The 27,987-nt window shown below is 43.6% G+C and overlaps 1 protein-coding gene across 5 annotated transcripts in view; it reads left to right on the top strand.

Moving 5' to 3' along the window:
* The window catches only part of LOC122539703 (growth factor receptor-bound protein 7-like), a 151,937-nt gene that overhangs the window by 37,501 nt on the left and 86,449 nt on the right, over positions 1-27,987 (top strand). Inside the window, exons 1-2 of one of the 5 annotated variants that reach the window (XM_043674709.1) lie at positions 541-564; positions 4,162-4,200. The exons of 3 other annotated variants lie outside the window; for them this stretch is intronic. Coding sequence is in view for 1 of the 2 variants with exons in the window: in XM_043674706.1 (XP_043530641.1) it covers positions 513-564 (52 nt within the window). In the remaining variant the exon portion in view is untranslated. Of the gene's footprint in view, positions 1-466; positions 565-4,161; positions 4,201-27,987 lie in introns of those variants that run through there. One more of the 5 variants, XM_043674706.1, reaches the window with a different exon arrangement.

Below are 27,987 nucleotides of genomic sequence, written 5' to 3'. Positions count from 1 at the left end.
AAATACATGAGGGAGAAAGAAATAGAAGGAGATGTTAATAAATTATTGAGGGAAGCTGATGTAAAATACAAACACCAGTATTGATCAGTTGGACTGAATGGCCTGTTTCTGTGTTCTAACCCTGTTCCAATTTAGAGTTCAGAAATCGCTGATTACATTTAAACTTATAATTGAGGCACATCCAAACTCTTGTTCTATCCATTAAAACAGTCAGAGATAGTGAGATCAACAAAGAATCGTGAGCATCAGGATAACAAGGTTATAAGAAAGAAGGTCAGAGTGAGGTGACCTTTGCAGGTGATAGAACAGTGACAACAGAAGGCTTTAAAAACAGCTGTTGGTGTCAGCTGTTCACTGGGCGGGCAATCGCTGCCTGTGCAAACACACTCCTGCTCCTTCCTGTGCCTGCCCAGGTGGATTTGTGATTACCATCGTGACTCACTCAGATAACTTGGCATCTTGCCATTTCCCTACTCTTAAGCTTCGCTCCAGAAACAGCTGAGCAGTCTGAAATGACATGGACGCCAACCTCGTCCAGTATCACAACAACTGCCAAAGAAACAGGTAATCTTCAAACAGATTCTCTGTCCTTTTTATACATTTAAGCTCAGTACTTGAAGTTGTATAACTTAGAGTCTATGGAGTTTAGTTAGCTTTTAGTTGTGGTTTACCTGAATCGTGTATTAACTTTTAAAACTTTCAACCTTTATTGTTTTACATCCGGCTAAATCCTTTCAAGTTGCTTTGAAGGCTTTTAAAGAACTGAGTTTCAGATATTAGAGCCTTATTCAAAATGCCTCTTATTAACAAACAGAGCAGCCACTGTTCACAATTACTGAAGTGTTAATGGGCAGTGTTTGGGACTGTGCTAGTACAGTATTGAGATGGAGCTGCTATTTTACTACATTGCTGTTGAGTTGGTAGAGCATCATATCTTACTTACTGCAGAGCTGAACCTTTCCCAGGAAAGTAGCATATACCTTGCTTGGAAGAGAAACTAGATTAGCATGTCTGAGTTCTGATGAAGGGTCTCACTAAAATCTAACTCTTTTCTTTCAAATGCTGACGCGCCTGCTGTGTGAACACAACATGTGCTATTCTATTTCATATTTCCAGTTTACTGCATACTTTAATATGAATCATTTGTGGCATATTGTTGAAATAATTGATAACATTCAGTAACTTGCTTGTATAATTACTATCACTGGCTGTGTTCCAAAATACCACCAAAAACTTTTTAAACTTTGGTGTAAGATTTCCCACACCTAGAATCTTGGTTGGATTCCTGCCTGTTATTCACTGACAGTTTTCCTGCATTATTAATATTTAAAGGAATTTGTTTAAAATACAGTCCCTGTTTTCCCTACAGAAAGAGAGGGAAATCTGAGGGGGAATCAGCTTGAGCCATATCCCTCACTAAGATCACCGACTGCCACCTCAGCAATGCCACTTGAGTTAACTCCTGCCTCTGCTCATCTGTTGCTGAAGCCATTGTCTAATGCCTTTGTTATATCTAGAGTTGACTATTTCCACATTCAGCATGTGCTTGACCTTCCACTTTTTACCCTCCATAAACTTGAACTCATTCAGACTGCAGCAGAGATTGTATTTGGATGTTCAAATGTGAAGGATTACATCATAGCCTGATTAGTGGTTACGTGATATCAATTCTTTGTAAAGAAAAGAGGACAAAGGGAAAGAATTTGCATTTACATATAACCTTTCACAATTTTAATATATTGCAAAGTGTTTCACAGGCCATGAAGTACTTTTGGAAATGTTGGCATCATTGGAATGAAAGGTATAAATAATAATAAAATAGATTTAGATAAATGCGAGGTGCTGCATTTTGGGAAAGCAAATCTTAGCAGGACTTATACACTTAATTGCATGCAATTCTGGTCTCCTTCCTATCGGAAAGATGTTGTGAAAATTGAAAGGGTTCAGAAATGATTTACAAGGGTGTTGCCAGGGTTGGAGCTATAGGGAGAGGTTGAATAGGCTGGGGCTGTTTTCCCTGGAGCATCGGAGGCTGAGGGGTGACCTTATAGAGGTCTATAAAATCAGGAGGGCATGGATAGGATAAATAGACAAAGTCTTTTCCCTGGGGTGGGGGAGTCCAGAACTAGAGGGCATAGGTTTAGGGTGAGATGGGAAAGATATAAAAGGAATGTAAGGGGCAACTTTTTCACAAAGAGGGTGGGAGGTGTTTGGAATGAGCTGCCAGAGGAAGTGGTGGAGGCTGGTACAATTGCAACATTTAAAAGGCATTTGGATGGGTATATGAATAGGAAGGGTTTGGAGGGATATGGGCCGGGTGCTGGCAGGTGGGACTAGATTGGGTTGAGATATCTGGTCGACATGGATCCGTTGGACCGAACGGTCTGTTTCCATGCTGTACATCTTTATGACTCAAAGATTCTAGATAGCAATAATATTTGGCACTTGGACTGTCCTGTGCATATCAACATTATCTGGAGCTATCTAGGATCAGCCTGTGTGAACAGAAACTTTACAGATACGGGAGGCAGCTACCTTCAGTTTATTAAATAACTGAATCAAGCAGAACAATTCTTGGCAAAGAGTTTCTGTGTTTGTCAGGATCAGCAGTACTGGTTGGGGATAAAGTGACCAGGTGACCACATCTGGGATTATCTGAAAAATACTGTTGTGGATCAGTGGTTTATGCCATGCTATGAGTTTGGGTTTGAGATAAGCTGGTCAATGAGAAGGAAAAGTCAAGAATTGTATTCAAACTTGGACTTCAAATTAACATTAAAAACTGCTGAGCCCCTGGTACATGGTAATCATAGGTACACTGGACTCTGATCTTATAGTAGTTGCATTAAATAAAGTCAAGTCTCTCTTCTTTGCACTTTGATGTGTAACTTTAAGGTAAGGAGGCAGAAGTTTCAGAGGTTATTGGAGGAAAAGCAAACTCATTCAAAGAGTTTGAGCATCTGGAACACATTCTCTGAAAGGGTGGGAGAGGCAGAAACACTTAGAACACTTAAGATCTATTTCAATGAGCATTCCAAACAGCTTGGCATACGTGGCTACAGGCCAAGTAATGGAACTTGGCCTGAAGAATTAGGTGGATGTTTGATGACCGGTGCAAACACAATGGACTGAAGGGTCTCTTTCCATGCTGTAAAATCTCTATGACTCAATATCCACATATTCATGTCAGTCTTCCAGAGTCTATAGTGTTCTACCTCTGTCTACACTGTGTTATATTTACTCAGTGATGTGCAGCTCTATCGCATTATCTGCAGTTTTGGGTCTCCTATCTCAGGAAGGATGTACTGGTCCTGGAGCATGTCCAGAGGAGGTCTATGAGAATGGTCTGAGGAATGAAAAGATTAATAAATGAGGAACGTTTGAGGATTCTGGGTTTATACTCGATGAGGGTTAGAAGGATGAGGGGGATCTAATTGAAACATATAGAATACTAAATGTCGAGAGTGTGATGCTGGAAAAGCACAAAAGGTCAGGCAGCATCCGAGGAGCAGGAGAATCGACTTTTCGGGCATAAGCCCTTTGGATGCTGCCTGACCGGCTGTGCTCTTCCAGCACCACACTCTCATCTCTGATCTTCAGCATCTGCAGTCCTCACTTTCTCCTAGAATACTAAATGACCTGGACAAAGTGGATGTTGGGAAGATGTTTCCATTGGTAGGAGAGACTAGGACCCGAGGGCACAGCATTAGAGTAAAGGAAAGACCCTGTAGAATGGAGATAAGAAGAAATGGCTTCAGCCAGAGAGTGGTCAGTCTATGGAATTCACTGCCACAGAAAGCTTTGGAGGCCAGGTCATTGAGTATATTTAAGACAGAGATAAATAGGTTCTTGAATATCAAAGGGATCAAGAGTTATGGGGAGAAAGCGAGATAATGGGCGTTGAGAAACTTGTCAACCATGACTGAATGGTGGAGCCGACTTGATGGCTGAATGGTCTAATTTCTGACTTATGGTTTTATATCACTGCAAGATTTCTCCAGGTCCTGAAGCTCCTGTACAACACCCCTCCTCAAGCTTTCTCTCCTGTCATAAACGTTGATTAACAGTTATATATATTCTCAAACAAGTTCCTTGAATTACTACTTTTTACAGATTTTACTGTACATTTTTTCCCTCTCTGTCCCATGTCTTAATAAGTAGATCACAAGAGTCTCTGACCAGATACAGAAACACTTTGAGGTAAAGTTGGCGATTTTGAATTTTCTCTACTTGCTTCCTTAGATCATACGCTTGCTGAAGGAGCTTGGGTTGATGTAACTACAGGAAAATATGGGGAAGAAGGATTCTTTTCTGTCATTAGCATATGGTTTGGGTGCTGTTGTTAATACTCCAAGATCAGAGTGATGTTGTCCATCCAACGATACTTGTTCTTCATATAAAGAATCTTGTTCCCTTGCAGTATTGGTCTATTCTATGGTTCTGAATGCCCGTGTCAGGTTGGGAATGATTTGATTTGTTGTTTGGTGTGTTCTTCAGACTGTAGCACATCTTCTCGCAGTGACAACTTTGTAACAATGAGTTCATTGTTGGTGGAGGGTTGGTTAGTTTTTGATGATGTGGGATTTAGGAACCACATCTGTGAGAAGATCCTGTTCTATTAGATTGCTTCAGTTTTCATTTGGTGTTGTCACATGCTGAGCATTGTTCAGATGACTGGTCTGTCTCCTCTGCTCAGATGATCTATTGGGCTTGGAGTAGTTAACATGCTGTCTAGAGTATTCTGCATTAAATTGAACTTTCACAATATAATGCATCTTGAATAGTTTTCTTGATTTAGGATCCACCATTTTTTGGACTGCTCGTTCTAGAGTTAGATCATATTTTGCTGCTAGAAGTTCAGTGACTGATTTATCTAAGAAACCAATGACAGTTTTGTCTCAAATGAGTTCATGTTGTAAATTTCCATTGCTGCTTGGTTCAGATAGTGTGTGCAGATCATTAATGAAATTATCTACCAGGGAGCGAGAAAAATAAGAAGAGTGAGAGTGAAAGCAAAACAGACAGGATGGCAGAGTTTGAAATAAACAGTGAAATAGAGTTTGAGAGTTCCAGACATGGAAATATTTCAAATAACCCCCCTTCCCATCACCCAACTCCTTTCTCAGCCCCTCCCCTCCCTTCCACTCTTCCCTGCCACCAACCAGACACATTCCTCTCATTGACCAACCAGGTTGTACCCTCTACCTGTCTTCACCTATCCCCACTTCACCATCCTGCCCCCGCCACCCCTTTTATTTGCAGCTCCCTTTACACCCACCCCCGAAGATTAGACCCGAAACGTTGACTATTCCACTTCCCGATGCTGCCTGGCTTGCTATATTCTTTCAGCCTCCTCCCTGTCCACTTTGGATTCCAGCATCTGCAGGTTTTTTGTCTCTGAGAGAGAGAGAGAGAGACAAGGTTCTAGATTAGGCATTGACTAGCATGGTATTGTCACAATCATAGAGGGAATTATTGATGCATCCACTAAAGACCTAAAGCAAATTAAACAGATCAGGAACGGGCGAGTGTTGTTGAGAGCTTCCTGAAGCACTGTAGAAACCTATTGTAAGGTCATTCAGCAGTGTTGCCCAGAGCCAATAGCTTGCCAGCAAGAAATCATTAGTGGAGAGGCCATATCTGTAATAACAGAGTCAGTGATGAATGATAAAGCAGGAGATTCTCCATGAAGGATAAGGATGGAATTATTTTAGATGGTTTGAGGTAATGGTAGAGGTAAAAGCAAGCTTCAAGTTGATTCAGAGACAACCTCTTAACTGGTTCCTAACAAATTAGTCAACCAAGCAGACAAAATGCAGGCCAGTCATGAGGTTTTGTGTTTGGAATTGAGTTCATGAATAGAACTTTGCTTGTATATCCTTCCCTGAACTACAAGTGCCCTGTTCCCTGGTGTCTATATTACTCCCTGACGTCTGACCCATAAAGGTAGTGTGGTAGAAGGATCAGCCACATACCTTCCTTTTTTGGACAACTGACCAGAAATCTGAACACATGATCCAAGCTGACACTCATAGTGCAATGCTGATATAGTTAACCCAGGCTCCCTGTTAGAGCTAAATGGCCTCAGAACACTATTTCAAAATAAAGCAATGGTGTTCTGGACCAATATTTATCCATCAAACAACATTGTTGAAAAAGCTAGTTTATCATAATGCTCTTTGTGAAATCTTACTTGGTGTGTAAATAAGCTACTGCTTTTTCTGTATTGTAATACAGTGTGTTCAAGTCATAGTATTAACGTAAGGTCTTTTTTATTACAGTAAAATTAAAATCTAATTGTCTGAAAGTACTTGACTGTGCAAGGCTCTTTGTTCACAATGTCAGTAATGAAACTGGTATTGTAGCAAGTGACACTGCGGCTGCTAGTTTTGGAAAGAATGTCAATAACACCCCTTAAGTTTGTAATGTTTTAGTATTGTAAAAAGTGTTGTCTTAATGAACACTGTAACTCGTATCAGAGTGGCAAGTTTCCATGTTGTAATGAGTATTTATACTTACGAGTGTAGACTACATGCAATTCAAAGTTAGACTCTGAACAGTTCTTAAAAACTTAAACAATTCCTCATCAGATTTCATACTAAGTTTCTAAACTAAAACCAATTTCATTGGTTGCAAACACTATGAGAAGTGCAGTGATCATGGAAAATGCTATATCAATGCAAAGTTTTTCTTTAAGGGCAGAACCAGCAAATGGTCCAAGCTGTAATTTTAGCTGGCTTTGTTTGACTTGAGCAGATTCACGCTCATTCTGTTGGAATCTTAGATTTGAAGCTGATATCTGCATTTAGTGAATTTATAACAAAGCTTGACTTGTATTTGTGCAGGCATGAAAAAGCTTGAAGACCCAGCTTCTCACATGCAATCAATGTAGGATCTTTGCAGATAAAATATGTTTGGTTCTCACCCTCTCTCTGTAAAATCACGTTAAGAAAATCAGCACTAGCAGAGAAAAATGTAAACAACCAGATTCTGGATTAGTGGTGCTGGAAGAGCACAGCAGTTCAGGCAGCATCCAAGGAGCAGTAAAATCAACGTTTCAGGCAAAAGCCCATCATCACGAACCAGAGACTAGCCTGGTGAGTGAAAAAAATGTAGGGAAGAAAACGACTGTTAAAGAACCTTACCCCTCAACCATTTCTGCTCAAGTCATGGGTCATGGTCACAGTCAGATGATAGGTCCCATGGCTATTCTTCAGAAGTAATTTCAGAGTATTACCTCAAACATTCGTTTAGGAGAATGAAGCCCTGTTTACCATTTGCCAGTGTCTCGTTGTGAAGTACCTCCCATCTTCATTCAGAAGTCAAGGTTACTAAGCAAAGGACCTTCTGCAAAATTTAAGCAAGGCTTGCATTTATATAGCATCTTTATGACCACAGGCACCGCAAAGTGCTTTAAAGCCAATTATATATTTTTGACCTGTAGTCAGACATCAAGCAGCCAATTTTTGCACCATAGCTCCCACAACCAACAATGCTATAATGGCCAGATAAATTGTTTCTGAGATGTTGAGTGAGGCATAGAGTCATACAGTGCATCAAGTCTGTACCACCAAAATCTTAGCTGAAACTTTATTGCTGGAACAGCACAGCAGGTCAGGCAGCATCTAGGGAACAGAAGATTCGACGTTTCGGGCACATGCCCTTCTTCAGGAATGAAGGGCATGTGCCCGAAACGTCGAATCTTCTGTTCCCTAGATGCTGCCTGACCTGCTGTGCTGTTCCAGCAATAAAGTTTCAGCTTTGATCTCCAGCGTCTGCAGACCTCACTTTCTCCACCACCAAAATCTTACACTAGATTACTATTTACACTGGTCCCACTTTCCCACAATAGGCCCATAGCTTTGAATGTTATGATACCTCAAGTGCTCATCCAAGGTTGTGAGGTTTTTCATCTCAATTCCCCTCCCAGGCAATGCATTTCAGACCCCCACCACCCTTTGGCTGAAATTATGTTTCCTCAAATTCCTCAAATTCCATTTAAGCCTCCAGCCTTTCACTTTAAAATAATGCCCCTTCATTATTTGCCAGGTTGTAGTCCAACAGGTTTAATTGGAAGCACTAGCTTTCGGAGTGCTGTTCCTTCATCAGTTGGTTGTGGAGTACCTGATGAAGGAGCAGTGCTCTGAAAGCTAGTGCTTCCAATTAAACCTGTTGGACTATAACCTGGTGTTGTGTGATTTTTAACTTTTGTCCACTCCAGTCCAACACCAGCATCTCCAAATCGTTATTGACCATTTGACACATGAGAGCAACTGCTTTCTATTCACCCTGTCCATGTCCCTCATGATCTCAGACACTGGTCAAATAAGTAAATGCCCATGGGATACAGAATAATGTGTTGAATTGAATCAAAAGTTGGCTTAGTAACAGGAAACAGAGTAATGGTCAATGGCTGCCCTTGCGAGTGTAAGGCTGTTTGAAGTGGTGTCCCGCGGGGACTTGGCATTGGGATCTCTGCTGTTTGCTTTATACAATAATGATTTGGATTTGAATGTGGGGAGGCACCGTTGGGAAATTTGCAGATGTCACAAAAGTTAGTGGATAGAGCATACGGTAGCTGTAAGATCCAAAATGATACAAATGGGTTGGCGGAATGGGCAGCAAAGTGGCAGATGGGGTTTAACTGTAATAAGTGCAGGGTAATGCATTCAGGGAGGTCGAACAGCAAGGGGCAATACACCGAGAGGGGTAGATGACATGAGAGATCTTGGCGTGTGGGTGCACAGGTTCCTAAAGTTGGCTGTACAAGTTAGATAAGGTTGTAAAGAAGGCATATGGAATTCTCTCCTTCATTGGCAGAGGTATAGAATACAAGAGTGGGCACATAGTGATGAAACTGTATCAGATACAGATGAGACCACAACTGGAATATTGTGTGCAGTTCTGGTCACCACATCACAGGGAGGATGGAATTGCTGTAGAGACGGTGCAGAGAAGATTGATAGAATGTTGCCAGGGCTGGAGAATTGAAATAATGAGGAGAGATTGGAGAGGTTGGGATTGTTTTCTTTGGAACAGAGAAGGCTGAGAGGTGACATGACTGAGGTGTACAAAATTGTGAGGTGTAGAGATAGAGTAGACAGGAGAGACCTGTTTCCTTTGGCAGAGAGTTCAAAAACCAGGGGTCAGAGATGGGTGGAATGACCTTCTTCTTCTATGCTGTATCATTTCTGTGATTTGACCTCTATCAGATCCCCCCTCAACCTTCATTGCTCCAAAGAAAACAACTTGAACTTATCCAGCCTCTCTTCATAATTAATATGCTCCATCATAGGTAATGTCCTGGTGAATCTCCTCTGCGCCCCTCCAGTGTAGTCACATCCTATAGTGTGGAGACCAGAACTGCACACTGTACTCCTACTGGTCTCACCAAAGTTCTGTCCACGTCCAACACAACCACCCTGCTCCTATAGTCTGTACCACAACTGATAAAAGCAAGTGTGCTGCATGCCTTCTTAACGACAATATTAATCTGTCCTGCTGCCTTCAGAGATCTGTGGACAAGTACCTTAAGATCCCTGTGTTCCTCTGAGGTTCCCAGTGTCCCACCTTTCTCAGACTGCACCTTTGTTTTATTCCTTCTTCTAAAGTTCATCACCTCAGTTGAACTCCACCTGCCACTGATCTGTCCATCTGACCAATAACTCTTGGTTTATTACATCAAAGAAATCACCCTTTTCTCCTCCATATAGTGCCATGTGATCTTCTACATCGATCTGATAGGGCAGGCAGGGCTTCAGTTTAAAGGAATTGCCTCAGTGCTGCATTCAGTCACACAGGTTTATTACACAGACTTGGAAATGCTTCCAAATCTCACCATGACACAAAACAGCAGTAATCTTCGGAATATCGCACTTTATCTATTTTCTAATACATGGAGGGGTGACAGATCTCCAAACAATCCTAATATTACATGGTGTGGGATGGACTGAACGTGGAATCAAAGTTGAAATATTCCTGCACTCATTTGGAATGTCTGTAATGAAGAAGATACAGCAAAGATTACCACAACAGTATTAAGTCTTAAAGAGTTAAATTATAAGGATAGGCTACATAAACTTGGCTTCTATTTCCTCAAGTTTAGAAGGTTGAGAGCTGATTTAATCAAAGTTTTGAACATTCAAAGGATCTGATAAGATAGTGTGGTGTTTGGAACCAGATTGAACTTGATGATTACGAGGTCGTTGGCTCAGGTTAACAACCCCAAATCAATCAGGAAAGCCCTCACTGACCAGTATAACCACGAGATATCCCCAGTGGAGGGCTCTCTACGTAGGAGTCCTCCCCCTTTCTCTCGGGGATCTGGGGTGGAGGGTGCTGCACGCAGCGGTCCCCTGCAACCGCAGATTGCGGTGGTTCATGGACTCCCAGCCCAACTGCTTGTTCTGTGGCGCTGTGGAGTCCATCGACCACGTATATATTGGGTGTGGGCGTTTGCACTCCCTTTTTGATTTTCTTAAAAACCTCCTCCTCTGCTTTTGATTGCACTTCAGTCCCACGCTCCTGATCTTCGGGCACCCGGTACGGAGGAGGGAGGGCAGGTCTGAAGACCTCCTCATAGGTCTGCTCCTGGGCCTGGCCAAACTGGCCATCAATAGGTCCAGGCAGCGGGCCGTGGAGGGGGTCGTTAGAGCCGACTGCCTGCCCCTGTTCCGCGGTTACGTTAGGGCCCGGGTGTCCTTGGAGAAGGAGCACACGGTGTCCACCAATACCCTGGAGTTGTTCAGGGAGAGGTGGGCGCTGCGGGAGTGGAGTGCATTATTTCCCCCTTCAACTCTATTTTGATTTAACCCCTGCCCTCCCCTTCACTGTTTGATCACACAGCATTGCCCTTTTGTGAAGGGCACTGCTTGTCACTGGCCACTCGGGTGTTTTCCTCTCTTCCTGGTGGTGGAAATTGAATAAGGATTCGTGCACCTTGTGTCTCTCACTGTGTCTCACACCTGCACACACACACCATGGGTGCTGGGGAAAAAATAAGCACTACTGCAGTTAGGCGGTAGTGTGGGGGTTAGCAGAAAAAAAAGGAAAAAGGAAAAAAAAAGGGAAAAAAAATATAACCACGAGATGCAGAATTACCTACTAGCTGAAGCCCAACTAGACTTCAAACAGGCAGCACAACTGACATTGTCATTAGAAAATACAGTAAGTGGAGCATGGGAGCTACAGGGCGTCCAAATGGAAGTGGACTTCCTCACCTCTCCGACTTAGTTTGGGGAACGCCACTTTGAGTGTGGGCAATTGCAGAGCGTCACACAGGGCATACCCTGAGCAGAGGGATTACAGGCCAGCCCATAGCAGAACCCCATAACACAGCTGAGCCTCAGCCAAGTGGCTAAAATGTTTGGGATCTGGGCTGACAGGGCATTGTAGTTGCTGTCCATATGTGGACTCAAGGCCTGGCTTAATCACAAAAACTCATAGGTATTCAGGAGACTGTACACCCTAAAAAGTCCCCCTACATGTGGGTTGGCACAATTAAATTGCTTAGTGACATCCAAATCTGAACCAATTAAAATTAAGGCCTTCTATAGGTATATGAGAAATAAAAGAATGATTAGAGTAAAATCAGGGCCAATCAAAGATAGTAGTGGACAGTTGTGTGTGGAATCTGAGGACATAGAGGATGCGCTTAATGAATACTTTTCATCAGTATTCACATTGAAAATGGGCAATGTTAGTGAGAATACAGAGATACAGGCTACAAGATTAGATGGGATTGAGATTGAGAAAGAGGAGGTTTTAGCAATTTTGGAAGATTTGAAAATAGATAAGACCCCTGGGCCAGATGGGATTTATCCTCGGATTCTCGGGGAAGCCAGGGAGGAGATTGCAGAGCCTTTGGCTTTGATTTTTACATCATTGTTGTTGACAGGAGTAATGCCAGAAGACTGCAGGATAGCAAATGTTGTTCCCTTGCTTAAAAAGGGGAATTGGGACTACCCTGGTAATTATAGACCAGTGAGCCTTACTTCGGTTGTGGGTAAGGAGTTGGAAATGGTTATAAGAGAAACGATTTATAATCATCTGGAAAGGAATAATTTGCTTAGGGATAGTCAACACGATTTTGTGAAGGGTAGGTCGTGCCACACTAACCTTATTAAGTCCTTCGAGAAGGTGACAAAACAGATGGATGAAGGTAAAGGGTTGACTTGGTGTATATGGCCTTCAGTAAGGCTTTTGATAAGGTTCCCCACAGTAAGCTATTGCACAAAATACAGAATTTCAGGATTGAGGGTGATTTAGTGGTTTGGATCAGAAATTGGCGAGCTGAAAGAAGACAGAGAATGGTGGTTGATAGGAAATATTTATCCTGGAGCTCAGTTACTAGAGGTGTACCGCAAGGGTTTCTGTTTTGGGGCCACTGCTGTTTGTCAATTTTATAAATGGTCTGGATGTGGGCGTAGAAGGACGGGTTAGTAAATTTGCGGGTGACACTAAGTTAGGCGGAGTTGTGGATAGTTCCAAAGAATGTTGTGGGTTACAGAGGGACATAGATAAGATGCAGAGCTGGACTGAGAAATGACAAATGGAGTGTAATGCAGAAAAATGTGAGGTAGTTCACTTCAGAAGAAATAACAGGAATGCAGACTACTGAGCTAATGGTAAAAGTCTTGGCAGTGCAGATAAACAGAGAGATCTCTGTGTCCAGGTGCATAAATCCCTGAAAGTTGCCACCCAAGTTGATAGGGTTGGTAAGAAGGCATATGGTGCGTTGGCGTTTACTGGAATGGGCATTGAGTTTAGGGGCCATGAGGTCATGCTCCAGCTGTACAAGTCATTGGTAAGGCCGCACCTGGAGTACTGCATGCAGTTCTGGTCACCGCATTATAGGAAGGATGTGGAAGCTTTGGAAAGGGTTCAGAGGAGATTTACCAGGATATTGCCTGGTATGGAAGGAAGGTCTTACAAGGAAATGCTGAGGAAACTGAGGCTGTTTTCGTCGGAGAGAAGAAGGTTGAGAGGTGACTTAATCAAGACACATAAGATAATCAGAGGGTTAGACAGGGTGGACAGGGAGAGCCATTTTCCTTGGATGGTGAAGGCTAACACGAGGGGACATAGCTTTAAATTGAGAGGTGATAGATTTAGGATAGATATCGGGGTAGTTTCTTTACTCGGAGAGTAATAGGGGTGTGGAATGGCATGTCTGCAATAGTAGTAGACTCGCCAATATGAAGGGCATTTAAATGGGCATTGGACATACATATGGATAATAATGGAACATCAGATTAATTTCACAGATCAGTGTAACATCGAGAGCCGAAAGGCCTATTCTGCGCTGTAACGTTCTATGTTCGATATATGTTCTATAATGTTGGATTAAATGGTCACTCAGTTCCTATGGAGGTCAATATCAGCACAGCTGTATCTGTGCTTGCAGAATCAGTCTTTGACAAGATTCACTTTGGACTCCAACCTTTAAGTTTGCCCAGGACCTAAGCCAGACTGAGAACATACACTAGAAAACTGTTGCAGATTAAGGGTACGACTTCGGTTCCGGTCTCCTGTGGGAAGCAGTTGGTGTAGTTACCACTGAGGATAGTAAAAGGCTTCAGCCCAACCCTATTGGAGTGGAATTGTTCGAGAAAGATTCACCTGGATTGGCTCAACATCTTTTGATTAGAAAATTGCTGCGTAAGTGAAGTCCTAGTGAAATACCCAGGCGTATTTCAGGAAGGGCTTGGGACTATCAAAGGAGCTAAAGCAACTTTACATGTTGCCCAGGAAGCAATTCTGAGATTTTGTAAGGCTTGCCCAGTGCCATTAGTCTGCAGGCAAAAGTAGAGACAGAAATCAGGAGGCTGGAGAGCGAAGGAATCATCAAACCAGCGCAGTTTGCAGAATGGGCAGCACTGGTCGTACTGATTGTGAAGCTTGATGGCTCAGTTCACCTTTGTGGGGATTTGAAGCAAACAGTACTCCACTTGCCCTAGCTGGGTAACTACCCAGTCCCTCGCATAGAGGACGTATATGTAAAGTTGAGATTAGAGTGGTGCTGGAAAAGCACATCAGGTCAGGATTATTCGAGGAGCAGGAAAATCGACATTGCGGGCAAAAGCCCTTCATCAGGAATGCTCCTCGGATGCTGCCTGATCTGCTGTGCTTTTCCAGCACCACTTTAATCTAGACTCTGATCTCCAGCATCTGCAATCCTCACTTTTGCCGTATATGCAAAGTTGACAGGGTGGGCTATCCTTTATGAAGCTGGACATGAGCCATCTACACCCATCTACAATTGTGACTCAATGAGGATTCCCAGAAGTATGCAACAATTAATACCCGTAAGGATTTATATCAATATACAAGACTGTCATTTGGGGTATCATCAGCCTGCGCTCTTTTCCGGCCAACCATGGAGAACATTTTACAAGGGCTACCCTAGATTGCCATTTTTCTTAGTGATGTACTAATCACAGGGAAGACCAATTAAGAGCATTTGGAGAACATGGACTAGTGCTTAACCATTTCTCCCACGTGGGCGAACATGTTAGAAGGGAAACATTTGTGTTTCAGGTGCCCTAAGTGACCTACTTGGGTTACAGATTTGACAAAACCATTTTACAGCTATTAGAAGAGAAAGTGAGGGCACTCAAAGGAACTCTGACTCCCACATCAGTACTGAAGATTAGGTCTTTCCTTCAGTTATTGAATTATTACAGAATATTTACACATAACCTGGCCTCCAGCTTGGCACCCTTACACCTGCTATTGGAAAAAGGGGTTAGCCTTGGAAATGGTCGCGTAGCCAAGAAGCAGCCTTTAGTGAAGTCAAATGCAGCTATTGTCATCTAAGGTCTTCACCACTACAATCCGAAGCGAGAGATTGTGCTGACATTTGATGCCTCACCTTACAGTATCAGGGTGATGTCGGCTCACTGGTAGCTCAATGGAGAGGAATGCCCAATATTGTATGCTTCCTGGACTTTGGCTGATACCAAACACAAAGATGCCCATGTACAGAAGGAATGCTTGACAGTCATCTTTGGTTTGAGGAAGTTCCACCAGTATCTTTATGGTCAGAGGTTTGTCATAGTAACAGGTCACAAACCCCTGTTTGGGCTACTGAAGGAAGACAAGACGGTGCCACCCATAGTTTCCAGTAGAATTCAGTGGTGGGCCCTTATTCTTAGTGTACACAAGTACAAGTTAGAACATGGTCCAGGAAGCAAAGTGGCTAATGAGCATGTCTTCAGCTGCCTCCCACTGGAAGAGTCTGTTCTTGTTTTAAACATCCTGGACACCCTTCCAGCCACCGCTGACAATATCAGAGTGTGGGCACAGACAGATCCCGTCCTGGTGAAACTAAAACAGCTGGTAATAATGGGGCAAACAGAAGGGCCATTACAACCAGGATTGAAACTTTTCTGGACCCAGCAAGATCAAATCACCGTAGAGGATGGCACATTACTGTGGGGAGCAAGGGTAATTGTCCCTGATTATTGGCTGAACTCCACCAGGATCATCCAGGGGTTTCCAAGATGAAGATGCTCGCATGCAGCTATGTCTGGTAGCTGGGGTTGGAGGTCAACATAGCTGTGTTGGTTGGGAAGCACCCGGAGTGCCAACAAGGACAGAAGCTGCCACCAGCAGTGCCCTACATTCATGAGAATGGCTGGTTGATGTTGACTACGCTGGTCCTTTTCATGGGCTCAATGTTCCTGGTCATTGTGGATGCCCATTCAAAGTGGTTGGACATGCACAATGTCCATTCAGCAAACTCTGGGATGACGATTGGGAAGCTGCAAGCATTGTTTGTGATACACGGATTCCTGGAAGTATTGGACACGGACAATGGGACATAATTTACCAGCAGGGAATTTGAATATTTCCAAAAGTCAAATGGCATTCAGCACATAAGGACGGCTCCATACCATCCCTAATCCAATTGTTTAATGGAAAGATCAGACCAAACCTTGAAGACAGGCTTAAAGAAGCAGCCTACAGCTTCACTGGATACCAAACTGTCCCAGTTCCTGTTCGATTATAGGACCACCCCACAACCAACAACAGGGATAGCTCCAGCAGAGTTACTGATGGGGAGAAACTCCACACCAGATTAAACCTGGTATTTCCAGACCTGAGGGGGAAACAGGGGGAAATGGCAGCAGGAATGCTAAGGCTGGCCACATACCTCCTGTAAGCGAGAGAGACAATTTAATTCAGGGGATGATATTTGGTGCCGAAACCATTGAAATGGCCCTCTATGGGTACGGGGAGAGATTGACATGAGGTCAGGTCCTGTCACATACAAAGTTTGAGTAGGTGATACAGCCCTGAACAAACACGTGAATCACTTGAAAGCTGTTGTCTTGCAAACGGGTCAGGAGCAAAACATACCTGGCCCCTCAGAACAGGCAGAAGGCCTGTTGGAAACCATGCGTTCTCTCCCCCCATCTAATGTCAAAGAAACCTCAGATGGATGCAGCCTCGATATTGTTACCGCTGGAAGAAGAGGAAACTCTCCCAAGATGCTCTGAACACAAGAGGTGGGCTACAGTCTGGTCCATCTCACCTGTGTCAGAGACCGAATCAGATGAACCGGACTTGGGGCAAAAACTTTGCAGAAAGAGCAACAATTCAAAGATCAGGCCTATATCCCCGGACTTAGGTGGGTAGGGATGTAGTGACTGGATCCATGTTGACCTCATTGACTATGAGGTTGTTGATTGGGGTTGTTAACCTGGGCCAAGCATGAAAATCCTGGCTGAGTAATATAACTAGGAGATGCTGCCACAAGAATTGGCACACTGGGAAACGTTAAAGATCCGGTTTACAGCCACTGCCTTCCAATGCCTTAAAACAATGGTGCTCAGAGCCGACTTCGTGCACCCATTGAAGGATGCTTTGGTGTGTGGTGGAATCTCGTCTGCACTCAGCTCTGCCCGAACGGAATTTCCCAAGGTCCCGTACCTCCCGCAGGAGCCTATGCCCCACAACCTGAGTCACCTTCAGAATTTCCAATTTGTCACCTTTTAGGGATGTGAAATGGTGAACCTTGTATCAACTGCGGCTGCACACCATCCACACTTTCTTCTTCATCCACTGCCCGGACGCACCTTGGTGTGCCCATTTGCCACTGGGCAGTGGAGATCCCCAGTGGAGGGTTCTCTATGTGAAAGTCCTCCCCCTTTCCTTGGGGATCTGGGGTGGAAGATGTTGCACACAGCAGTACCTTATAACCTCAGATTGTGCTGGTTCACAAACTCTCAGACTAACTGCTTGTTTTGTGGTTGTGCTGTGGAGTCTGTGCACTATGTGTATGCTGGGTGTGGGCGTCTGCACTCCCTTTTTAGTTACCTGAAGAACTTTCTTTTATGTTTTTGTTTGCACTTCAGTCCCATGCTCCTAACCTTTGGGCACCGGTGCGGAAGGGGGAGGGTAGCACCTCCTCGTGGATCTGCTCCTGGGCCTGGCCAAACTGGCCATAAACAGGTCCAGGCAGCGGGCCGTGGAGGGGGTCATTAATGCCGATTGCCTGCCCCTCTTCCGCGGTTACATTCGAGCTCAGGTGTCCCTGAAGAAGGAGCACGTGGTGTCTACCAACAGCCTTGAGGTTTTCAGGGAGAGGTGGGCCCCACGGGGTGTGGAGGGTTTTATTTATCCCTCTGATTCTATTTTGATTTAGTCTCTACCTTCCCCTTCACTTCTTTCAGAGAAGTATTGCTCGCTCTGGGTTTTGCTTGTCACTGGTTCATTAGCAAGGTTAGATCTCATGGAATACAGGGAGAACTCGGCATTTGGATACAGAACTAGCTCAAAGGTAGAAGACAGAGGGTGGTGGTGGAAGGTTGTTTTTCAGACTGGAGGCCTGTGACCAGTGGAGTGCCACAAGGATCGGTGCTGAGCCCTCTATTTTTTGTCATTTACATAAATGATTTGGATGCGAGCAGAAGAAGTACAGTTACTAAGTTTGCAGATGACACCAAAATTGGAGGTGTAGTGGACAGCGAAGAGGGTTACCTCAGATTACAACAAGATCTGTGGGTGTGTTTCCTGGTTGTGGAATATTAATAAAGTTATTTGCACTTGATATTTTTTACTGTGTCTTACAGACAACATGGGTGCAGGGGAGTATAAGCTCTACTGCTGTATGGCAGTAGTGTAGGGGTAAACAAAAATAGAAACAAGGGATTCAGAATCTCCTCAGTAAGAAAAAATAAACTGGGGATTCAGAATCTCCAGAAGAAAAAAATATAACTAGTAGATCAGATCTCCTCAGGTGACTGACTCTGAGCTGGCTGGAAGAGGCCAGTGTACTGTGCACAAGCAAATAAAGGGGGACTAGTTGATGGGACCTGGCCTCTGTGCCACTGTTTGTGTGTAGGCCTTGGACTGAGCCTTCATGTGTAGGCCGATAACTCTGCATGAAGGCTGAAAGCTTTGTGCATAATATTATGTGGATTGAGCTTCAAATCTCAGGCTTCACTTGAAAGCATTGCAATGTATTTTTACTTTTAGAGAAAAACAAACTGAAACAAGTTTTTTTTGAAAGAGTGCAATAACTTGGATTGTCAAATGCACAAGGTTTGATCTTCTCCGTGTAACTTGAATTGTACTTAATGGATTGTAAACAATTTATTCACGTTTTTCTTTGATCTTCTTTCGTGAATGCGAATAAAAAAAAGCCAGGAGATGAGAATATCCTCAGTCTGGGCGACTGGCACCCAGCTGGCTGGCCATAGCCAGTATACTGATGCACAAGTAAATAAAGGTGATAGGATACCAGCCTCAGTGCAGGCATTAGATGCAAACTATTTCCTCTAGTAGAGGAATCCAGAAGATGACGCAGAATCATCACATTATAGTGAGGCTGTCCGAAGGGAGGAGGCATATTGTCACGCAAACTTGAACGTTCAGTCTCTGGATTCTGGGGTCCATTCAGATTTAAGTTGGAGATCTTTTTTTGGGTAAGGATTTTAGAGGAAATGGAACAAAGACAGGTAAATGGAATCAATCTGTAATAGAGTCATAGAGTCATAGAGATATACAGCATGGAAACAGACCCTTCGGTCCAACCCGTCCATGCCGATCAGATATCCCAACCCAAACTAGTCCCACCTGCCAGCACCTGGCCCATATCCCTCCAAACCTTTCCTATTCATATGCCCATCCAAATACCTCTTAAATGTTGCAATTGTACCAGCCTACACCACATCCTCTGGCAGTTCATTCCCTACATGTACCACCCTCTGTGTGAAAAAGTTACCCCTTAGGTCTCTTTTATATCTTTCCCCTCTCATCTTAAACCTATGCCCTCTAATTCTGGATTCCCCGACCCCAGGGAAAAGACTTTGTCTATTTATCCTATCCATGCCCCTCATAATTTTGTAAACCTCTATAAGGTCACCCCTCAGCCTCCAACACTCCGGGGAAAACAGCCCCAGCCTATTCAGCCTCTCCCTATAGCTCAAATCCTCCAACTCTGGCAACATCCTTGTAAGTCTTTTCTGAACCCTTTCAAGTTTCACAACATCTTTCCGATAGGAAGGAGACCAGAATTGCATGCAATATTTCAACAGTGGCCTAACCAATGTCCTGTACAGCCGCAACATGACCTTCCAACTCCTGTACTCAATACTCTGACCAATAAAGGAAAGCATACCAAACGCCTTCTTCAATATCGTATCTACCTGCTTCTCCACTTTCAAGGAGCTATGAACCTGCACTCCAAGGTCTCTTTGTTCAGCAACACTCCCTAGGACCTTACCATTAAGTGTATAAGTCCTGCTAAGATTTGCTTTCCCAAAATGCAGCACCTTGCATTTATCTAAATTAAACTCCATCTATCACTTCTCAACCCATTGGCCCCCAGATCTTGTTGTAATCTGAGGTAACCCTCTTCGCTGTCCACTACACCTCCAATTTTGGTGTCATCTGCAAACTTAGTAACTGTACTTCTTATGCTCGCATCCAAATCATTTATGTAAATGACAAAAAATAGAGGGCCCAGCACCAATCCTTGTGGCACTCCACTGGTCACAGGCCTCCAGTCTGAAAAACAACCTTCCACCACCACCCTCTGTCTTCTACCTTTGAGCCAGTTCTGTATCCAAATGCCGAGTTCTCCCTGTATTCCATGAGATCTAACCTTGCTAATCAGTCTCCCATGGGAAACCTTGTTGAACGCCTTTTTGAGGTATTGAGGTAATGACCTGACTGAATGATAGAACAAACTCAAGGAGCTGAATGTCCTCCCCTTAATCCCATGAGTGACTGGATGAAAACAAGGAGTCAAAACCTAGGAACAAGAAAAGCATCACGAGAGACCCCTAGTGCCTCAGAGCCCATTAGATATGAGGTCAACATGGAGCCTGCTCTGTCCTAGGCCTGTGTGATTTCAGAGAGAAACATAGAAATAAATTAACCCACCAGCTGTATTCTCCATATTCAGTGAATCTTCTTTAAATAATTTGTCGCTGCAATTTGTATCACTAAACAGATAATTGCCAGTGCCCCATCTCTACATGGGAAATTCTTTCTAAATGACAGAGTTATGAATGGTGGACATGTTCAGAGATAAACTGAAATAATCATAACATTACTATCTCGAGAACGTCCCCTTATCATCTTGCAAAGTAACCCATGTCCAATGTCCTTTACCCTGGCACAGTGCCAGACGCAGATTGGTTATCACATTTGCCAAATTTGCTCAATAAATTGGCTAATATGAAGTAGAGCAGTTCTGCTACCTCCTTCTGCACCAGGCACACCAAGATGGGAGGCAATGGTTTAGTGGGATTATCATTAAACTGTTAATCCAGAGACCCAGGTAATATCCTGGGGAGCCAGGTTCAAAGCTGGCCATAGCAGATGGTGACATTTGAATTCAATAAAAACCTGAATTTAAGAGTCTAATAGTGACTATGAAACTATTGTTGATTGTCAGAAATCTGGTTCATTAATGTTCTTTAGGGAAAAACAATTGCTTACCTTGCCTTGTCATACCAACATATGACTCCAGGCCATTAGCAATGTAGTTGATTCTTAGTTGCCCCCTGGACATTTGATGCAAGTATAAGTCAGAGATGCCTATGTCAGGTAGTGAATTTAAAAACTGACCAGGAATCTTGCCACAATTGCATTACTGTTGACTAAAGAGTGCAGTAAGAGTTTTGCAAGTGTATTCTCACAGGATCCTATGATGTTATTGGGTGTAGGACCCTAAAATTATGGACTCTTGCTTTGCTGAAATTCTTTCCCACCCACCCCATCCCTCCCTTGCCCACGGTCGGAGACTGTGCACCAAATTTCCAACAAAGGAGAGTATTGTATATAAGAGCTAGATACACAGAATGAGAGAAAAGACGAGTGAGACAGTGCTGAGATTAGCCTGTTTGGATCCTTCTATGTGCTAACTGATCCTGGGTGACATAGACATCAACTTCTTTTCTCATTATCATTTTTAATAACTTGAAGTAAATATGTCTTCATATGAGCTGAAGTCACACTCCAGGGAGGTTACTGGGGTGGGAAATTCTTTTTATTCTTTACCTTCGCTGTCTCTGTTCTTGCTGTCACTATCTCACACACATGCTTTTTCCACACTCCCACACTCACTTTTGGTGTGTCCCATAGTCTTAGCAGACTATAGTGCTGCTGTCTCATTAGAAAGAGAGATGACTGGTGGTGGTTTTACCTGAGAGCCACCCCATACCTCAGGTGAGGGGAGAGGTTTGAGAAGGTGAGTCCCTCATGGTGACCTCAGCTATTGTGGGAATTGAACCCACACTGTTGGCACTACAGTGCTTTGCAAACCAACCATCCAGCCAACTGAGCCAAACCAATCCCCCTCTCACCTTCACACTTCAAGGAAAGGAACATTAGGAGATAGTGGTGGGAGGATAGAGGAATAAGACTATGGAGGAATAACGATGAAGAAAATGAGTAGTAGCTGGAAAGAAGGAGAGTAGATATAGGTGGAAAAGGTTTGATGGAGGTGAAGCAGAGATGATGGAGAGGGGATGATACAGTGGCAAGGGGTGACTGCAGAAATGGGGAAGAGGAGAGGGTGACAGAAGGAGAGGAGAGGATGATGGGGGAGAGGAAGGGCTGATGAAGGAAGAGGAGAGGGTGACGGAGGGAGAGGAGAGTATGAGGGAGGGAAAGGAGGGGATGACGGACGGGGAAGAGAGGATGATGGGGGGAAAGGAAAGAGTGATGGAAGGATGAGAAGGTGATGGAAGGTAATTTCAGGTCATTTCTTGGTGTCTAACTGATGCTGGTAAAATGAACCATACAGAACTGCATTGTTCGTTCCTATATTCCCTGGCCAAACTCTCTTGTCTTTGGATTGACCCAAAATTTAATTAGATAAATGCTACTTGCTGCATTTTGGAAAAAACAAATCAGAGCAGGACTTATACACTTAATGGTAAGGTCCTAGGCAGTGTTGCTGAACAAAGAGACCTTGCATCGTTCCTTGAAAGTAGAGTCACAGGTAGATAGGATAGTGAAGAAGGCGCTAGGTATGCTTTCCTTTATTGGTCAGAGTATTGAGTACAGGAGTTGGGAGGTCATGATGCGGCTGTACAGGACATTGGTTAGGCCACTGTTGGAATATTGCATGCAATTCTGGTCTTCTTCCTATTGGAAGGATATTGTGAAAGGGTTCAGCAAAGATTTACAAGGATGTTGCCAGGGTTGGAACATTTGAGATATAGGGAGAGGCTGAACAGGCTGGGGCTGTATTCCCTGGAGCGTCGGAGGCTGAGGGGTGACCTTATAGAGGTTTACAAAATCATGAGGGGCATGAATAGGATAAATAGGCAAAGTCTTTTCCCTGGGGTGGGGGAGTCCAGAACTAGAGGGCATAGGTTTAAGATGAGAGGGGAAAGATATAAAAGAGACCTAAGGGGTAACTTTTTCACACAGAGGGTGATATGTGTATGAAATAAGCTGCCAGAGGAAGTGGTGGAGGCTGGTACAATTGCAGCGTTTAAAAGGCACCTGGATGAGTGCATGGATCGGAAGTGTTTGGAGGGATATGGGCCCAGTGCTGGCAGGCGGGACTAGATTGGGTTGGGATGTCTGATCAACATGGATGGGTTGGACCAAAAGGTCTGCTTCTGTGCTGTACTTCTCTATGACTCTAAAAGGCTGCTTTGACAATGCTGCTTCACGTTGGGGTAATCTTGAATCGACTCCACCAGTGCCAACCAGAGCTGACACTGAGGTCACTTTAATTGTGACAAAGCACTGCTCTCTCAGACACTCTGACTGCAGCAGGTATCGGGTGAGTTTGGGACAATTCTACCGATAGGGACAATTTGTGAAGAACTCTTTGGGATGAAATTCCCATAGAGTGTCTTCCCAACAATCCAATCATTTCAGAGGTCTTCCAGCAAGATTCTAATTAACTGGGAGAACATCTCATTAGAATGTAATCAGATAATGTTTGTGACTTCAAAGTTTTTCACATTTGCTATGTACTGGTAACCATGAGCAGCTAAAATATTTCTCTCAGCTGTCATAAGAATATTAATCTTCAGAAATGTACCAGTGTGTGGAGACCTCACAGGTTGTCTAGTTCTCTGTAATGGCTTCTTCTGCAGAGTGAACATACTTCAGAATAAGTTAACTGAGATGAAGGGCTGTCATTATTTCCATTTTAACAATTCAAAATTGGGATGTGTTGAAACACAGTAACTTGTGGTAATTAGCTGATGACGAGAGAGCTTGTTTGTACAGATATAGAGTTGGACAAGCTCCAACAATGCTACATAGTTCAAAAGTACAAATGGTTCAAATCTTTCAATATTTAAGAGAAAAAAATGATTTGGAATGAAACATTCTCAGCTCCCATGGCTGTTCCCTGTTATTGGTGCTTTGCTTATTGACCATCAAACACTGTGCAATGGGACCATTCTTCGTTACTCTATAGCTGCTGTGAGATGATATAAATGATCAATTCAGATGCCTCTTGTGATGCAATTTGAGTGATAAGAGTTGTCCGGACAATAGGAAAATTCTCTTCATCTTTAACATCCAATTATTCAGGAAGATGCGAGGTTATTCACTTTGGAAGCAAAAACAAGAAGATAGATTACTCCCTGAATGGCTGTAAATTGGGAGAGGGGAGTGTGCAGCGGGACCTGGGTGTCCTTGTGCACCAGGCACTGAAGGGAAGTATGCAGGTGCAGTAGGCAGTAAAGAAGGGAAATGGGATGTCGGCCAAATTGTGAGAGGGTTCAAGTTCAGCAGCAAGGATGTGTTGTTGCAGTTATACAGGGCCTTGGGGAGGTCACACCTAGAATATAGTGTTCCGTTTTGGTCTCCTTTGCTGAGGAAGGATGCTCTTGCCCCTCCAGAGAGTGCAGTGAAGGTTTCCCAGGTTGATTCCAAGGATGGCAGGACTTAAGTATGAGGAGAGATTGACTAGGTTAGGATTGTTTTTACTGGAGTTCAAATAAATTAGAGGGGATCTCAAACAGACTTATAAAATTCTAACAGGACCACACAGGGTAGATGCAGGGAGGATGTTCCCGATGGTGGGTGTGCCCAGAACTAGGGGTCACAGTCTGAGGATTTGGGATAGACCATTTAGGATGGAATTAAGGAGACATTTCTTCACCAAAGGAGTGGTGAGCCTGTGGAATTCATTTCCACAGGAAGTAGTTGATGTCAAAACCTTGAATGCATTCAAGAGGCAGCTAGAAGCACATGGGGCAAATGGGATCAAAGGTTATGGGGAGAAAGCATAGGCTATTGAGTTGGACAATTAGCCATGATCGTGATGGATGTTAGAGAAGGCTTTAAGGGTCAAATGGCCTCTTCCTGCTCTTATCTTCTATGTTTCAATAGCGCACTGCTTCATCATCTCACTTTTAACAGTGCAGCAGTTTTCTCAGTACTGACCCTCCGACAGTGCGGCACTCCCTCAGCACTAACCCTCCAATAGTGCAGCACTCCCTCATCACTGACCCTCCAACAGTGCGGCATTCCCTCACTACTGACCCTCCAACAGTACAGCACTGACCCTCCAACAGTGCGGCATTCCTCAGCACTGACCCTCCAACTGTGCGGTGCTCCCTCAGCACTGATCCTCCGACAGTGCAGCACTCCCTGCATACTGACCCTCTGATAGTGTGGCACCCCTCAGCATTGACCCTCCAACAGTGTGGTACTCTCTCAGCATTGACCCTCCGATAGTGTGGCACACTCTCAGCACTGACCCTCTGATATTCCTACAGTGTCAAACTGGATTACATACACAAAAACAAAGTGTAAACATGGTGACTTTGTGTCTTGATGTATTAGTTGGGTCAACTGTGCAACTCTGCTTTTCCTTTGTCTCCACTATCATTAAGATAGTTATATATATTAAAATTGTCAGTGTATAACTTATCAATCTGTTTACAAATTGCTCAAGATGATAAAAGTTTTATAGGAAGGCTAAAAATACTCAGCAAAATCCTCTTCCTGTGAGTTACAGTCAGACTGAAATGTCCTTGACTTGCCCGAGAATCAAAGCTGATTAGAACATGTTGTCCCATTGCAAGTCTCTTCGAAACCTCGTGTACTATACATTAAGAAGCATGTTCTGGGTGCATCTGACACTGAAACTGCTGTGTGGTTTTGTTAAAAGTAGTAATGTATTTTCAGTCAACAAAAGAAAAGCTTACAACTAAGTGATTACAAATGACTCAGGCTTCCAATCTTGGCAACTTGTATTGGAATGAAATGCTGGAGGTGTTGTTTCCTGCACCGATGTTAGAAAAAAAAGAGTTGCTACAAATAGAAAAACATTAAACTGCTGGTACATAATATGTTAATCAAGTCTCCTCATTGAGCCCCAATAGAGAGTGTTCTATTACTGAGTGGGGAAGAGTGGTATATAGAACATAGAAAAATACAGCACAGTACAGGCCCTTTGGCCCTCGATGTTGCGCCGATCCAAGCCCACCTAACCTACACTAGCCCACTATCCTCCATATGCCTATCCAATGCCCGTTTAAATGCCCATAAAGAGGGAGAGTCCACCACTGCTACTGGCAGGGTATTCCATGAACTCACGACTCGCTGAGTAAAGAATCTACCCCTAACATCTGTCCTATACCTACCACCCCTTAATTTAAAGCTATGCCCCCTCGTAATAGCTGACTCCATACTTGGAAAAAGGTTCTCATGGTCAACCCTATCTAAATCCCTAATCTATTGATCCCTACACTATTGGTCCCATCATTCACTCATGTTTTATATGGATGTAACCTTTCATGAAAGATATGTCACCGTCTTGATTGCCAGACTTCATTGATCCCCTGCCACACACAATAGCAGCATCCTGTTCTGTTGTGCTTTGGTTGTATTGGTTTTCTCATCTAGTTGCTGGGAAGGGCAAAGAGGGATTTGCTAAGTTGGAAATTTTCATCTGTTTCAAATCCTGTCCCATAAGGGCCTTCCCCTGGTTCAGTGCAACAACGTCTTATAGTTTTGGATCATAGTTCCTCATCACGTTCTCCATTGTTAAGGAAACAACACAGCCACATGACCATCTCAGCAAACGTGCCAGCTATTTTGCGTGCAGCGAGATCCCATACACAGGACAGGTGTGAATAGCCATGAGTCTACTTTCTTCAAGCGAGAAATATTGTCCAAGATGCCAAGGATGTGCCCCCTCCTCTTCAAACCATGCCACGGAGTCATTTCCATCCAGGAATTTGAGTACTTTTTATACAGAGGACATGAGGATTGTGAATAGATTTGAGGTGCGAGGATATTTTTATTTGTGTGTTTGCTGCTTTCCAAACCATTTTGCCTTCACTAATGTCTATGATTCTGAAAGATCTTTATTTCTCTTAGTAGATTTAGAGCTGCCGCATTGTCCTTCTGGCATTACCCAGGAAACTTTTATCCCCTCATGATTCCCTGATCCCATGAGAAGGTGACCCTGCTCTGACTGGAAGAGTGACTGATCCTAGCATCAAAACATAACCAGTCTAAAATTCCTGCATTGTGTTGTTCCCCCTCCCATCCCAATGTCCCCACAGCAAAAGCTCAAGAACAATTTGTGGGAAGTCAGGTCATGCATCAACACCCACCTCAAAGCTGTCAGACAGGGGATGGGAGGGCAGGGCAGAGTTGCAGATCACAGGGGAGACACTGGGCCTCAGCCTCTGACTCAAGTTGCAGGCTTCCAGTCCCCAGTGCCAGATTTGGAACGAGTTTGAAAATTGTCCTGCTGTCCTTCCAAGGAAGAACAAGGACCTCCTTAAACTAGTCGTCCACAGCAAAGATAGCGGCTGTTCAGCCCATCATTCCACATTCAATCTAACACAGTCCCTACTCCCACACACTTTCTTTCTCAAGCATTTCATTTTTAAAATTCCCTTTGAGGTCCAATACAACGCGTCAGCCTGGTTCAGTAAAACAAAAAGAAAGACATCCTTAACACTGGCTTGAGCTGACAGCTGCAAATCTGATTCACATCCTAAACCTTCAAATATTAAAGAGTAGGAACTTGTAATCAGCGACTCCAGGTGCAAACACACATAAGGAATGACTGAATTCACCTCAGAGCTGTCAGACAGGGGATGGGAGGGCAGGGCAGAGTTGCAGATCACAGAATCCAATTTATGGTGTCACCAGTTTCACCCTGAACCCTTTGGCTCTGTGCACTGATGCTGAGATTCCTTTGGACAGCACTTATTCTCTCACTCATACCAGAAACTCAGGTATCCTCAGAGTTCAGGCTGCAAAAAATAACTTCCCTTGCTAAAGTGAAGGAGTTTCAATTCCAGTCAATCATTGTATGGGTGAGTTCGATTTTCATGTAAATAATTTCATTTTTAAGGTTCTTGTATTTTATATTTCTGTCTTGCTATCAATTTTATGAAATTTTCAGCCGAGTTAGGAATCAGGACAATGGCTAAAAGCAAGAATGGACAATTGTGACCAGTTTAGTTTGCAGCATTTCACTGGCAGTTGTTTTCTTTCACAAATGCCACGTGGAAAGGTTTTAGTAAC

Source organism: Chiloscyllium plagiosum, chromosome 33 (assembly GCF_004010195.1).
Source record: "Chiloscyllium plagiosum isolate BGI_BamShark_2017 chromosome 33, ASM401019v2, whole genome shotgun sequence".
In the NCBI taxonomy this organism is placed as follows: Eukaryota; Metazoa; Chordata; class Chondrichthyes; order Orectolobiformes; family Hemiscylliidae; genus Chiloscyllium; species Chiloscyllium plagiosum.
The sequence above is the reverse complement of the archived record's forward strand: the minus strand, read 5'-3'. Positions and strand labels throughout refer to the sequence as shown.